This window comes from Salvia miltiorrhiza, chromosome 6 (genome assembly GCF_028751815.1).
Source record: "Salvia miltiorrhiza cultivar Shanhuang (shh) chromosome 6, IMPLAD_Smil_shh, whole genome shotgun sequence".
In the NCBI taxonomy this organism is placed as follows: domain Eukaryota; kingdom Viridiplantae; phylum Streptophyta; class Magnoliopsida; order Lamiales; family Lamiaceae; genus Salvia; species Salvia miltiorrhiza.
Genome location: NC_080392.1, coordinates 16,190,733 through 16,204,490, shown reverse-complemented (window position 1 = coordinate 16,204,490; position 13,758 = coordinate 16,190,733). Strand labels below are relative to the sequence as shown.

Here is a 13,758-nt window from a genome sequence, read left to right as displayed (position 1 = left end):
AGCCATAGGATTGATAAAATAAACGCACCAGATCGTGCCCTAGATCTCACTAAAATTAGGGGGTCTCATTGGAGCGGCCCCCTATATATATATATATAGGGGAGGGCTACAGTAAAAACACTTCTTAAAATATAAATATAAACGTTTTTTAATGTACGAATTTTATCCAACAGGGTTACGAATTCATCCAACATGGTTACGAATTGTGAAAAATAAATTTTTGCTACCTTTGGGATTCGAACCCAGGACCACGAATTCATCCAAAAGGGTTACGAATCAACCGTAGATCTTGATGATCTAAGGGCTGAAAATCATTTATATTTTATACACTTAAGAGTGTTTTTATTCTAGCCCTTCCCTATATATATATATATATATATATGCGCGTGTGTGTGTTTATTGTAATGCTAAGAAACTTATGAAATGGAAAAAAAAAATCGCCGTGTGTGTGTGTGTGTTAATTGTAATGCTAAGAAACTTATGAAATGAAAAAAAAATCGTCGTGTTCGAGAAGAGATGAGTAGTAAGCCACCTTTTAATCGGTTTGAACATGCACGAATACACAAGTTTTTAAAATGTCCTCAACATTCCTTCATTAGTAATTATTCTTCATTTTATTTTATTTTATTCTAAATTAAAATTGTAAATGGCATATTAAAATTAACATTAATATTTATTAATCAATCAATTGATAAAGACGTTGCAAAAGCATAGATTAAATAATATTTATATATACTATTTATAAATATTTAGTATCAAACTCTAATTGTGATGTGATGTGATGCTATTAAATTATTTATGAGTGTTAATTGTAATAGAATTAATAAATATTAAAATGTAGTAAAGTCATGGAAAAGAAATCATTGTTAATATAGGAGTATATAGGAAATATATATATATATATATATATATATATATATATATATATATATAGGGAGAGATTCAAGAAAGAACCATAAATAAAAAAAGAACGGAGAACCATTTTCAGCCATTCGATCATCAAGATCTACGGTGGATACATCATCTTGTTGGATGAATATAGAACTTGGGTTCGAATCCTGAAGGGAGCATTTTTTTTAAAAAAAATTTAGTGCATTAATTTTAACATCGAATGCATTAATTTTTACAGTAAATGCATTAGATTTGATGGTTCTCCCGTTCTCACAAATAATGTAGTTCTCTCTAGAACCACACCCTATATATATATATATATATATATATATATATAGGGGCGCGCTCCAGTGAGACCCCCTATTTTTCGTGTAACATGAGTACAATGAATAAGACATATAATACTAATGAACAAAACGTATATCTAATGAACAAGATGTATATACTGATGAAAAATAAAATTTAAAAAATTCGTAATGAATAAGACATATATACTGATGAACAAGGCCGTATATACTAATGAACAATGCAGTATATACTAATGAATAACAAAATTTAAAATATTCTGCTCCCTCCAGGATTCGAACTCTGCGAAAAAAAATCACCCTCTAGATACAATATCAGCCAAAGGATTGATAAAATAAACGCACCAGATCGTGCCCTAGATCTCACTAAAATTAGGGGGTCTCATTGGAGCGGCCCCCTATATATATATATATATATATGGGAAGGATCATGTGAGAACACTAAATATTTGTGAGAATGGGGAACTAACTATGGCCACCAATTTATTAAATCTAACGGTGGTAGATTCCACAAGCATGGGCTGCTTTTTATGGAATGAAGGATTAATTTGTCATTTAACCATTTTTAAAACCGTCCACTACCTAAAATCATGTTATCATGTGCACATGTAATCTTTTGTGTTTGACAACTTATTAATTATCATATTTTAGAGTTTTAGCCTCATTGTTTATGTCGCCATTTTTCATAGAATTATACGTTAATCGTACACTAAATCTTACACAACCACAACTATGGTCTATGAAGATTAGTTTTAATATTTCAGATAATTGAATCAATATTTCATAAAAATTAAAATATGCAAATTAGAGATTTACATGAACAATAGTGTAATTTGTTCTGAACAACAAGAAAATAATAGGACATGAGTAAAAAAAAAATCAAGAATCAACCATCAACAAATATTCACTATTTAAAACTACGAAGAGTATATGAACGAACATGAACAATATATACTTATGTGATGAACACGTGTAAATAAAGAAGATGAATAAACTTAGAGGCTTACATGAACAACAAAATAATTTATTCTAAACAACAAAACAATAGGACCTGAGTCAAACTTATATATACTTATGTGATGAACACGAACAAACAAAGACTATAAACAATATATACAATGACGATGAACAATTTACATGAACGAACATGAACAATATATACTTATGTGATGAACATGAACAGCCAAAGACGACGAATAAACTTATATATTTATATGAACAAGAGTATATTTTGTTTTAAACAATGTAAACATGAATATGACAATTTTCTAAATTAAAAGACATTACATATATTCAAAACATGAATATTTATATGAACAAGAGTATATTTTGTTTTAAACAATGTAAACATGAATATGACAATTTTCTAAATTAAAAGATATTACATATATTCAAAACATGAACACTAACATTCTTCAATGAACAAAAATAATATATGATGATTGATGAATGGAATGTGTAATATATTTTATAGTTAGTAATATTCAATGTGGTTATTATGGGATTTGATATGATCATTAATTATCCGACTTAACAATGTTCACCAAAATACCCCTCACTCATTTATTTTAAGAAATGTCCGACCTTTTAACACAAAATTATGCAAATTCAATATTTAATTCTGTCCATTGGATCATTGAAGATCAATGGTCTAGAAAGGTTCTTAAGTTTCACAAATTTTACAAATTCACACTAGATACTGACATATATATATAGAGAGAGTTATACTAGTATATAGTATACTGTGACTTGTCACACAATGGGGTCATGTGGCGCGCTAGGCCTCCCAAGCCCTTCCAATGCCTTTAAAGGCAAAAAACACGGAGAGGTAAAATGGCATTTCGGAAATTATAAAAAAATTAATTTTTTTAATTTTTTTTACTGAAAATCCAATTTTTTTTCCCGAGGCCGTCATCAAAATTATGCATATAATTGAATACCATGCATAAAGGTAAACACAAATATGCATGACACTAGATAGAAATATGTATGGGAAAGTATCAGTATGTGACTCGTCAAGTGACCAGCGACAAGAGCTAGCTGACGGTGTCGCATAGTACTATGCATATAGTTCAATACGAATATGCATAAAGAAAAACATAAATAGGCATAGCATTATTCAACATCGACAGATACCAGAGGGTTTGCATACTTATACTTTCTCATGCATATTTCTATCCAGCGTGATACTTATTTGGGTTTATGTTTATACATATTGGTGTACAATCATATGCATAATTTTGACGATGGCCGCGGGAAAAAAAATGAATTTTCGGTAGAATTTAAAAAAAAATAGAAATTTTCAAAATGACCATTTTACCCCTCCTTGTTTTTAGCCTCGGAATGCTTTTGGAGGTCTTGGAGGCTGCTGCCATGCGGCGCGCTCCTAGTGCGCCACGTGGCTCCATTGTGTGGTCCAAATTTGGACCTATATACTATGAGGGGAGTGGATACTACATGATCCCACCCCTATATATATATGGAGAGGTTCAAGTAAGAACCAATAAATAAAATAATTTTTTTGACATTTTTTAAAGTTTGTGTTAAAAATCAGAATTGACCCAAAGTTGGTGTCTTTTTGCGCCAATAAACCTTTTATAAATAATGATTAACTCTCAGTACATCATTTAATGTAGTTTCATTGTAAATCAATATATAAACTAGGGATATTAGCATATAAATACACGAATTTTGAAGTTTTCAAAAATTGCACACAATTTTTTTTAAAATTAAAATATTCGAATTCCCATTTTTTTTCAAAGGATTTTAAATTTTTCTCAAATGAAAGTTAAGTTTGCAATTTAAAATTCCAATATAGCCATATTGGTAATTATAAAAATTGACATGGTATTGAAATACAACAAAATATCGTTATTTATAACTAATATCAGTTTCAAATTCAAGACATGATTTCAGGTGTCATTAATGAGCTCAACGTTAGTATTGAAAAAGTGTGACATCACTCTAAAATATGTTGTCTTGATATGAATTCGTTCTCGGTGAGCTCAATGTTGCTCTTGATTTACCTCTCAATCTAGTCGTGATTTTTTTTTCTCTCAATCTATCCTAATTCTTCCCTAATCGAATGATTTATGGATTTGAAATCCATATATAGTTACAAATGATAACGTTTTGATATGTTTCAATATTGTGTCATTATTTATCATTACCTATTTGGTGATGTTGAAATTTCCAATTATATATTCAACTCCAATATTGTGTCATTATTTATCATTATCCTCGTAGTATCGTTCTCAAAGGAATGCATACTTGAGTACTTCTACCAATCCTCTTACAATTTCTGTAAAGGATTTTCATTTAAAGTATACATTTTTACCTCAATTGTGGTCATATCCCACATATCTTTTACTACTCCAGCAAAACTATGCTTGATCATTTTAAGGAATGATTCTTTATCCAACTCAAGAGCGTGAGCTGCGATCTTCATGGATGATCCCTATTCTTTAATAATGGAATCACGATATTTGAACTTAACCTCATCAAGATCCAGTATCAATCCATAGGGATGAATTGGCTCGAGCATTGACTTTCCTACAAGAGTGTCCTGCACCTTTACCCGTTGCTTCCTTATTTTACGACTGGTTTCTCCGACTTCAAACCTTTTAGTCGTATAATTAATGATCTTGATCTGCCCAAAAATATCCTCTGACTGGTTCACCGGAGGATCTCCTTGTGGTGGTATCGGAACTTCATCTTTCACCGTGTTCATCTTCAGATCTATTATACTCCCTCCGTCCACGAAAGAACTTCATATCTTTCATTTTTGGGGCGTCCACAAAAGAACTTCCTACCTATTTTTGGACTATACCCCACCACTTATAATCCTCTTACTTTTCACTTTTCACAACTTCCAATATTAATTATAACACATTTTCACCACTCCCAATACACTCAACTACCTTTTATCCACTCTCAATACACTCAAGAATATTTTTTCTTAAAACTCGTGCCACTCCCTCCTAGGAAGTTCTTTCATGGACGGAGGGAGTATTTAGGTTGACAAATGATGTTGTCAACTCTTGTAGATTGTACATGCCGGTTCTTTCAAGGTTATTCATATTTTCTTTAAGAATTGACCCTTCTTTTCTTCCCTTTTGGGGGGTAACAAATCTTGCATTGGGAAGGGCCGATCACCTTCTTCTGGTTGGGAGGCATTATCTAATGGTAGTGAATACATTGGCTCTCCCGCCCACTGGTTGCGCCTTCTTGATGAAGATGGTCGTGCCTCCATTTCTTTTATTTTCTTCTGAATATCATTCAAGAGGATTATAATTTACTCATTTTGTGTAAATATGATATCATAATATTCCACCGTCTTCTAGACCTCCTTAACTCAACTGAAGTTGATGAATTCAGCTGGATTTCTTTGATTGTTGGAGCAATGATTGCTCCTCCTTTGTGAGTATCCATTAATTGTGAGGTGGATGGATACTTACTTGGATCCACTTTATTTTAGTTTGAAACTCGGCAATATCCAGGATATGGGTTTGATAATATTTAATACTCGTGATGATTTCACGAATATTTTCACCTTCTTCTCCTCGACGTACATGTCTTTTAAGGTATTGTTCGCACCATTTAAGATTGTCTCGTAGACCATCTCTCGAATCATCCAAATCTTGGAGAATAATCCTCTATGCATTGCATTTTGGACAATTGTCCGGATTCATATTTTCTTTGAAATCTCTTCCCACATAGAATTAATTACAAAATATATTAAGTACAATATACTATCTCAATAAAAAATCGTCTCTGATACTATTTTGTGATCCAATACCTTCCAATTTGGTAAGAAAGATCAATTTTGAAGAAATTCTTATTGTAGCACTTTTAGGGATACAAATATCCAGTTTTTAGCACAGAAAGACCAAATTTCAGGTGTGAATAGAAAAATAGGTATGAAGTATAAGTTTTATAAGAGGCGGTTATAGAGTGTAAATGAAATAAGAAAAGTGGGTAGAACTATGCATTACCTCAAATTAAAAAAATAGTACACATCTTGTAGTCTTATATAATCTAAGGAAGCATTTGATTGGAGTGATAATGTATGATTGATAAAGTAATCCATTTTAATTAGTATTTGATTTGAATGATTAGACCCATGATTTATAATTCGATCTGCATCTAATTTTCTAATTGAGTGATTATTTATCATCCCAAATTAAAGAAATTATTTAATCACCCCTTCAATCTTATCTATCTTATCCACTATCCAAACACTGCCTACATCGATTATTTTATCATTGAACCTCGAATTTATAAATTACCTATTTCGTATGCCCTAAATCACTACTCGCCAAATAGTTCGATCAAAATTTCCTTTTTGATTCCTTGTTTGATTATGTGGTTCCTTTGAATGGAACGAAATAGTCGTAAGCATAGAGCTATTCCTTTCCGTGCCTCTCACGTGATTTGGCAGGTTTCTCATCATCTTCAACTCCTTGTTGCGGTGGGGACTCTCACTGACATTCATTGGCGAGGATGTACTCCACTGGTTGATTTCATGCCTCCAGCTTCTCCTATTAGGAGGACTCTTTGCTCCACTATGGTGCGGTGGATCCCCCAGATTCTCCATGGGTGAAGCTGAACATTGATGGTTCTTTATGATACTGAGATGCAGCATGGAGCCGGTGGCGGCGTGTTTCGTGATCACACGGGGGACTCTCCTTATTATTTTTTGCTCCCCTTGCACTGTTTCCTCCAGTTTCGAGGCGGAGTTATTTGCCTTGCTCGAGGGTTTGAGATTGGCTGTCACTTTCTCTGATCATATCTGGGTTGAGTTGGATGCTACAACGATTGTGCAGCTCATGTCAGCAGGGCATCATGGTCATGCTATTATTCGTCATACTATTGCCTTGATTCGGCTGCTCATTCTACATAGACAGGTCCGTTTTACTCACATCCATCGGGAGGGAAACAGGCCTACTGACTTTATGGCGCGTCGAGGGCACCAGGCTCAGGTGTTATCTACTTTTGACTCTCTCTCAGCTCCTGGACCTCTTGCTCTTATTAGGATGGACAGCTTGGTTATCCTAATTTCAGATTCCGCTTCCATGATGATAGGTATTTTGTTCTGGTTTATTTCTTTTTAGATGTTGGTTGCTTTGCCTTTTCGGTGGAGTCTTTGTTTAGCTAGTCCTTTGGCTATTTGTTGCATTTTTCCTTTTTTTTCCTTGTTACTCCCTCCGTCCCATTATTAATGACACGTTTTCCTTTTTGGGTTGTCCCGTTATTGATGGCCCGTTTCCTTTTTTGGAAAAAATTAGGGCTCATTAACTTCAACTAATAAACTTAATTTAAGGTCAATTAAAACTTTAGCTCTCTCTCTATCGTATCGTCCCTCTCTCTTCTCCCCCCAAAATTTCTCATTCGGTCACACCTCTCCACTGCGCCGCCTTCTCCACCTCCTCCGGATCTGCGCCGCCGCCTCCACCTCCGCTGGATCTGCGCCGCCTCCATCGCGCCGCCTCCGGATCTGCGCCCGCCTCCTCCACCTCCGCCTCCTCCAGATCTACGCCCGCTTCCTCCACCTCCACCTCCGCCTCCTCCAGATCTGCGCCGCCTCTGCATCTGCACCACCTCCGTCGCACCGTTGCAGTGGCGCAACAACCTCCTCATCTCTAATCCACTTCCTTCTCGCCGACCTTCCTCTTGAACAACAAGTACGGGATGTGGGGGCTAGGGTTTACAGAGGGTGGAGCGGCCACCACCAACCTGTTGGTCGCCGGAGTTCTGTAAACGGGAGGGAGGGAGAGGTCAGGACGGAAAGGGGAAAATGATGTACTAAATTTCTTAAATTTCTTTAAGCACTTCTTGAATTTGGGGGAAATGATGTAGTGAATTTCTTTAATTTCTTTGTTGGTTGTTTGAATGATAGTGGTTGTTTGAATTTCTTTGGTGGAAGCCGGCAGCGGCCTCGCCGGTGGCGGCAGCGGCAGCAGCAGATTTTTGGAGTAACAAAGCCTCCTTTCTTAACCATATTTAACATTCAATTTTGGGAAGAATTTTTAATTTTTGTTTGGTTTCTGCCATGGAGAGAGGGAGAGAGGGAAGGGAGAGATAGGACGGGGGAGGAGCCGACGAGGCGGCGCTCGCCGGCGCCGGCGCCGCCGTGTACCGGTGAGGCAGAGAGAGAGGCAGTGTGTGTGACTGTGTGTGTGTTTTTAATTAAAATAACACTACACATCTAATTCCCTTAATTCTACTTTTCTTAATCTTCGTACCGAAAAGAAACGTGCCGTTAATAACGGGACGGAGGGAGTATTTGTGTTGGGTGCTGTTACTTTTAGGCAACATTATGTATGAAATATTGATTAATTGTTTATATACAGGTTGGGAGTTTGCCTAACCCCTCACCGTTCGGGTGGTTTAAAAAAAAATAGTTCGATCAAAATTGAGATTAGATCCTCAATTACATATTCATTTATTTCCATCAAATCAACAATTTGTAAATTGCAGATAAATAAGAAATATAAAGGCAGATTATCAATTTAAATATTTAACAACACCAACTTGCATCATAAAGTTGTACATTATCAACAAATAGTGGTACGTTAATCGGAAAGCATAAAATAGGAATGAATTCTTGTCTGGCGTTTGTCACTTTCCTTAATGGAGGAATTTGTTTTATGCCACCAGAGTTGACCAAGCAAATCGGATTGTACCTTCCGTATTCGGGATTGTACGTTAATCTGGTAATAAGGAATTTCTTATTGGAAATATTGAGTTTATGGGTAAATCAATAAAATACATGCGAACGCGACCGATTGTGGATTTGTAACAGAGCCCCCATCACTTTCTCGCTCTATCGTTCTCTCTCTAGATTCTCTCTCTGTGTCGATGCTGAAACAAAGCTCTGTGACAAAAACCCAACAAATTACAGGTGAGTGAATATAGTTGTTTTGTAAATTTTTATCATTTTTCCCCAATTTGCTTTTGTTCATTAACTTCTTTTTTTCATGCGAGTATTTGTTGTATTTTGGTGTGATCTTGTGTTTTTCCGTGATCCCTTTTCTTCTCTGCCCTAAAACGGTGACTGGTCATTTCTATCTGTGTGTTTTGAGAGTGATCGTAGCTGAACTTGAAGGGCTATTTTTATCTCAGTTAAAGATTTGATTTTTTATGGTTTTAATTGCTTGTAGTTACTGGAATTTTTTGTGAGAGTTTTGTTTGGAAAAGAGGGCATAATTGTATTGTAGGTTTAAAGTTATTTATGTGGAATTCGGAGTAGAAGAGAAGATACGTTTATAAAGTGTTTGTTCTTGTTTGGGAGGAGCTATTTTAAAGCTTTCACTGTAGCAAGCTTTGTTAAAATTTGTGTTTGGTGGGAAGTAGATTAGCTGAAAGCTGAGGATAGTGAGTTTTGGTGTTTACGCCTACTTCGACTTATGGCTCAGACAGGGAGGTGATTAATTTGTGATTTGTTATAATAACTTATTTATGGGAAGATAAAAGAGACTAAAACTGGAGGGAAGGTATGTTGAAGCTTCAAATATTAGTCTTGGATAAAACCTCAGTTTACTTTAGATTACATAGAAGTGGTAAGAATTCCTTGGATATGGGTCCTATTATGTTGCTCGAAAAGATCAGTTAGGTAAGATTTAAAGCTTATTGGATTACACTGAAATTGAAATGCTCAGATAAAAGTAGAGCCTTTACTTTCAGTGCAAAACTGGGTAGGTTTTTCTTTGCAGGAAATCGGAGTCGATTAGTGGTTCCAATAAAGACAAGAGAAGAGAAAGAAACACAGAATATTATGACGTGCCTGATGAAGTTGTCTTGATTTAATGACACTTAATTTCTGTTCAAAGAAAAGTTCACTGTTGGTCGTGTTACTTCACTGATATATTTTGGTTGGGGTTTGTCTTGCACGAATCACCTAACCTAACGTCCTTGATTGATGAACAATAATTTAAGGAATCATATGTTATATATATAGGCGGTAAGCAACCGATCATCTTGGAACTCTGTGGCTAAGCTATTTGGGAATTGATCGGCCAAAGTATATAACACTCGTTTTGGAACTTGCAAAATGTCAAATGGTGAAGTTAGGAAAGTCTCACTACAGGACATACAATTGGTAAGTTTTCTTGTCTCTTTTGTTTTTATCTACATTATTTGTCTACGTGGTTTGTCGTGTAACTGTAACTGTCAGGATATTTTACATGATGTAGGCACCGAATAGAAAATTAAATTATCAGTTTGAAGATAAAACTAAGATTTAATATATGATGTGTGGTCATGTGGAACCATTCCCGTCATTTATACCGAGAGGGAATAACATGGTAAGATAATCATCAAAGACGTCTATACTTTACGAGCATAGATTTAATGCATTTGGTGGCCATTTAAAGCACTAATTGCATAGGAGAACTGAAAATTTCCTTATATTTGTAAATCTCATGCCCCTCTTTTGGGTCTGTGCCATTCGTAGATCTTATCTACATATGTGCTAAACTTGTCTGTTGCGCTTGTCAGGTTCAGAACCTTATAGAAAGATGCCTTCAGCTTTACATGAGCGAGAGGGAAGTTGTGAATACATTGTTACACCAGGCAAAAATTGAGCCCGGCTTCACCGAACTTGGTAACTTTAATTTCTTAGTTTATTCGTTTATCCTATCTTCATCTGCCTATTATTTTGAGTTGTACACTGTACTATTAACAATATTGCTTCATCTTGACAATATTATAGTTTTGTTCAGCTGTTAATTTTTGTTTTTTCCAAAAAATGTTTGGATTCGTCCCTTACAACTACAGTATTGACTAATATACGTTCAAATTTATCTAAAATTTTGCTTCCTTCCAGTGTGGCAAAAACTTGAAGCAGAAAATCAGGAATTTTTTCGGGCGTATCACCTGAGGCTGATTGTGAAGGACCAGATATTAAGATTCAATCAATTGCTCGAGAGGCAGGTTGAGCTAATGCGCCAAGTATGTCAGACAGGAGTCGCTTCCATGTCTTTGTCAAATGGATCTCAGATGCATTCAAGTAAGTCTCCTTTAGTTGTTACAATGAATTTTAGGTGTTAGTATTCTCTTCCAAGTTTATGATATTGCATTAATCATTCGAATAATATGGCCATATGCCACATTAGGACTTTATGTGTGCAATTATTTCTTTGGATCAAAATGATAATGAATGCACTTTGAGGGGAAGTCCGCTCTTTTATTAGCAACTACGTTATTTGTTTGATTGATAAGCAAATTTTGTATTCACACTTCAGCAGTCCACAACAACTCGGCTTATCAGGTTCAACAGCCTGCTGGACCACCTATAAAGCCGGAAAACATGCACCAAGCCATTACATTACCTAACGTCTACACTAACGGTGCGTCCACCCTGCAACCTAGCGTGCAAGTTCCAGTCAACATGTCCGGTCATGCTGGTCGGATTGACGTGCCAGAAAACATGCTATTAGCTCAGAATTCCAACACGGGAATCGTGCAAGGAATGAACGGGGTGATGATTAAATCAGAGGGCGGCTTTGCAGGCGACTCCCACTTTATGTTTGGTGCAGACAACAATCTCATAGAACCTCGAAACGCGATTGGAGAAGCGTCCGTTTCTCCTTTCGCTGGTGGTGAGCCGGGTTCACAAGCACTGGATGAGTCCATGTTGGACCAGGAGACAGCCTCATTTGGATTTCTGGGACAGATACCGCGAAACTTCAGCCTTTCAGATTTGACAGCTGATTTCTCCAATAGCACAGGTAGGCTTGCTGTCCCCTTCTCTCGTCTCTTTATAAGTAACAAGAAAGCACAATGTCATGGAGCATGTTAAAATGTCTCATCCGTCTGGATCTTGACTCGTATGTTTACTTGACCCGTTCAGATATTCTAGAGAGCTACTCTAGATCGCCGTTTCTGGGAACGGAAGCAAACTTCTTGGACCCCCACATAAGAGGCGAACAACAAGGTACTGTTTTCTGCATTTGATTCTGCCTTTGTTACTCAAAAAATGGTGATAATTTTAAGTACTCACGGGCAGATGTTAGGAGACTGGACACCATATCAGAGGGCTTGAGTTACGATGATTTTGCCAGTGATTGAATCTGTTGAAAAGAACTAGAAAATGGTACGTGCGATTTAAATGGTGTACATACATCATAAATAGGTAAATCTTTTCATAATAATACAAAGAATTTTAGATGCAAAGTGATTCTTAACGACACTAATTTCTGTCTTGTTCCTTCCTTGCGGTGTTTGTTGCAGAGGGATATAAGTTTATGTAAATACATATTCCAGAATTAGAGAAGCTTGATGATTGCAGACTAATTGAAGGTATCATTGGTTGCTATTGTTAGGCTATAATCATAGTCTTGACGCCGTTCTAGCAATAGAAGGTTAGGAAACGCGACGGGCAGAAGCTTACGCATCCCCCCAACTATTTTACTTGCGCTTTGTTTCCATTGCTATCTGCTCTCTCGTCTCGTGTATGTAAATAGACATCAGAATCATGTAAAAACTTCTATCAACTGTAATTATTGTGCCGCTCACCTCGCATGAGACTATGAGAGAAAAAAAGAAAAGAAGAGAAAAAAAAGAAAAGAACAAATCGAGCATTGATTTTTATGTATTAGAATCTTCAATAAATGCCAAAAAGGCGTGCTTGAGATCAGATAATAATAGTATGAAAAATAGATACTCTTTTTCAAAATCACTAAGGATTACATACACCTCGGGTTGGTACCTGAGACTGAGAATAATGCAAAGATTGTCTCGGATGATTGGGAACACCGGCATATTAATGGACCTTTTTCACGCGACGGAGGGATGTGAAATCAAATACTAATACCATTCTTTAAAGTAAATTAGCATTTACACTTCGTGCAATGTATGAAAAATATTTTTATATATTTTTTAAAATTGATATAAACTCAATTATCATATATATAATATTAAATATTAAAAAATAAAAAAATAAAGAATTTACAATTAAAAAAAATAATTTTAATTGAATATATTTGTGCTGAATATTGAAAAAAAAAGTTCTTCGCCATAATAAAAATTTATACTACGAAAAGGCAAAAAAAAGTTTTAAAAAATTAAATTAAATTAAAAATAGATTTATTTAAAAAAATAAGAGAATGGAGAGATTTTTTTTAAAAAAATTAATATTTAAATAAATATAACTTTTACATTTTAAATTAAATATTTACGTAAAATATATCAAATTAAAGCTCTAATCGTGATCTTTAATTTGATATGTATATTAAAGTATTTTTATAATTAATCGAGTTTCATAATTTTTGAAAGAGATAACAATAAAAAGTAAGAAGATAACGAAAAAGAAAATAAAAAGAAAAAATATAGTTTACAAATAAACCTTTAATTTTATTAACTAAAATTGTCACTCAATTTTGAAATTGATTTAAAACTTATTTCAAATTGAAAGTTGTCTTTTTCGTATGTTATAGATAAAACTTTTTTAATATTCAATCTGTCACCCATATTTATGCATATATTTCCTTTTTGTTATGTCCTCCAAATTTATGCACATCATATTTTTGGACATTACTTCATACATAATCTTCACAATTTT

The 13,758-nt window shown here is 34.9% G+C and overlaps 1 protein-coding gene across 4 annotated transcripts; it reads left to right on the top strand.

Moving 5' to 3' along the window:
• Positions 1-8,815: 8,815 nt before the first annotated feature.
• On the top strand, positions 8,816-12,771 carry LOC130990196 (uncharacterized). 4 transcript variants are annotated; one of them, XM_057914422.1, is made up of 8 exons: positions 8,816-9,099; positions 10,156-10,296; positions 10,695-10,800; positions 11,023-11,205; positions 11,444-11,926; positions 12,049-12,132; positions 12,205-12,291; positions 12,429-12,771. In XM_057914422.1, exons 2-7 carry the CDS (start codon positions 10,249-10,251, stop codon positions 12,264-12,266), a joined length of 966 nt encoding a protein of 321 aa, XP_057770405.1. In that variant the 5' UTR covers positions 8,816-9,099; positions 10,156-10,248; the 3' UTR covers positions 12,267-12,291; positions 12,429-12,771. The 4 variants fall into 4 exon arrangements, 2 of the variants coding, with proteins under 2 accessions (XP_057770405.1, XP_057770403.1); XM_057914420.1 differs by having other exon boundaries at positions 11,441-11,926; XR_009090864.1 differs by having other exon boundaries at positions 8,878-9,099; positions 12,205-12,330.
• Positions 12,772-13,758: the final 987 nt, after the last annotated feature.

Coding starts and splice junctions, on each gene's coding strand:
- LOC130990196 (XM_057914420.1), top strand. CDS start 10,249: ATGTCAAATGGTGAAGTTAGGAAAGTCTCACTACAGGACATACAATTG. Junction 10,801..11,022: donor GCCCGGCTTCACCGAACTTG/GTAACTTTAATT, acceptor GCTTCCTTCCAG/TGTGGCAAAAACTTGAAGCA. Junction 11,927..12,048: donor TGATTTCTCCAATAGCACAG/GTAGGCTTGCTG, acceptor TGACCCGTTCAG/ATATTCTAGAGAGCTACTCT.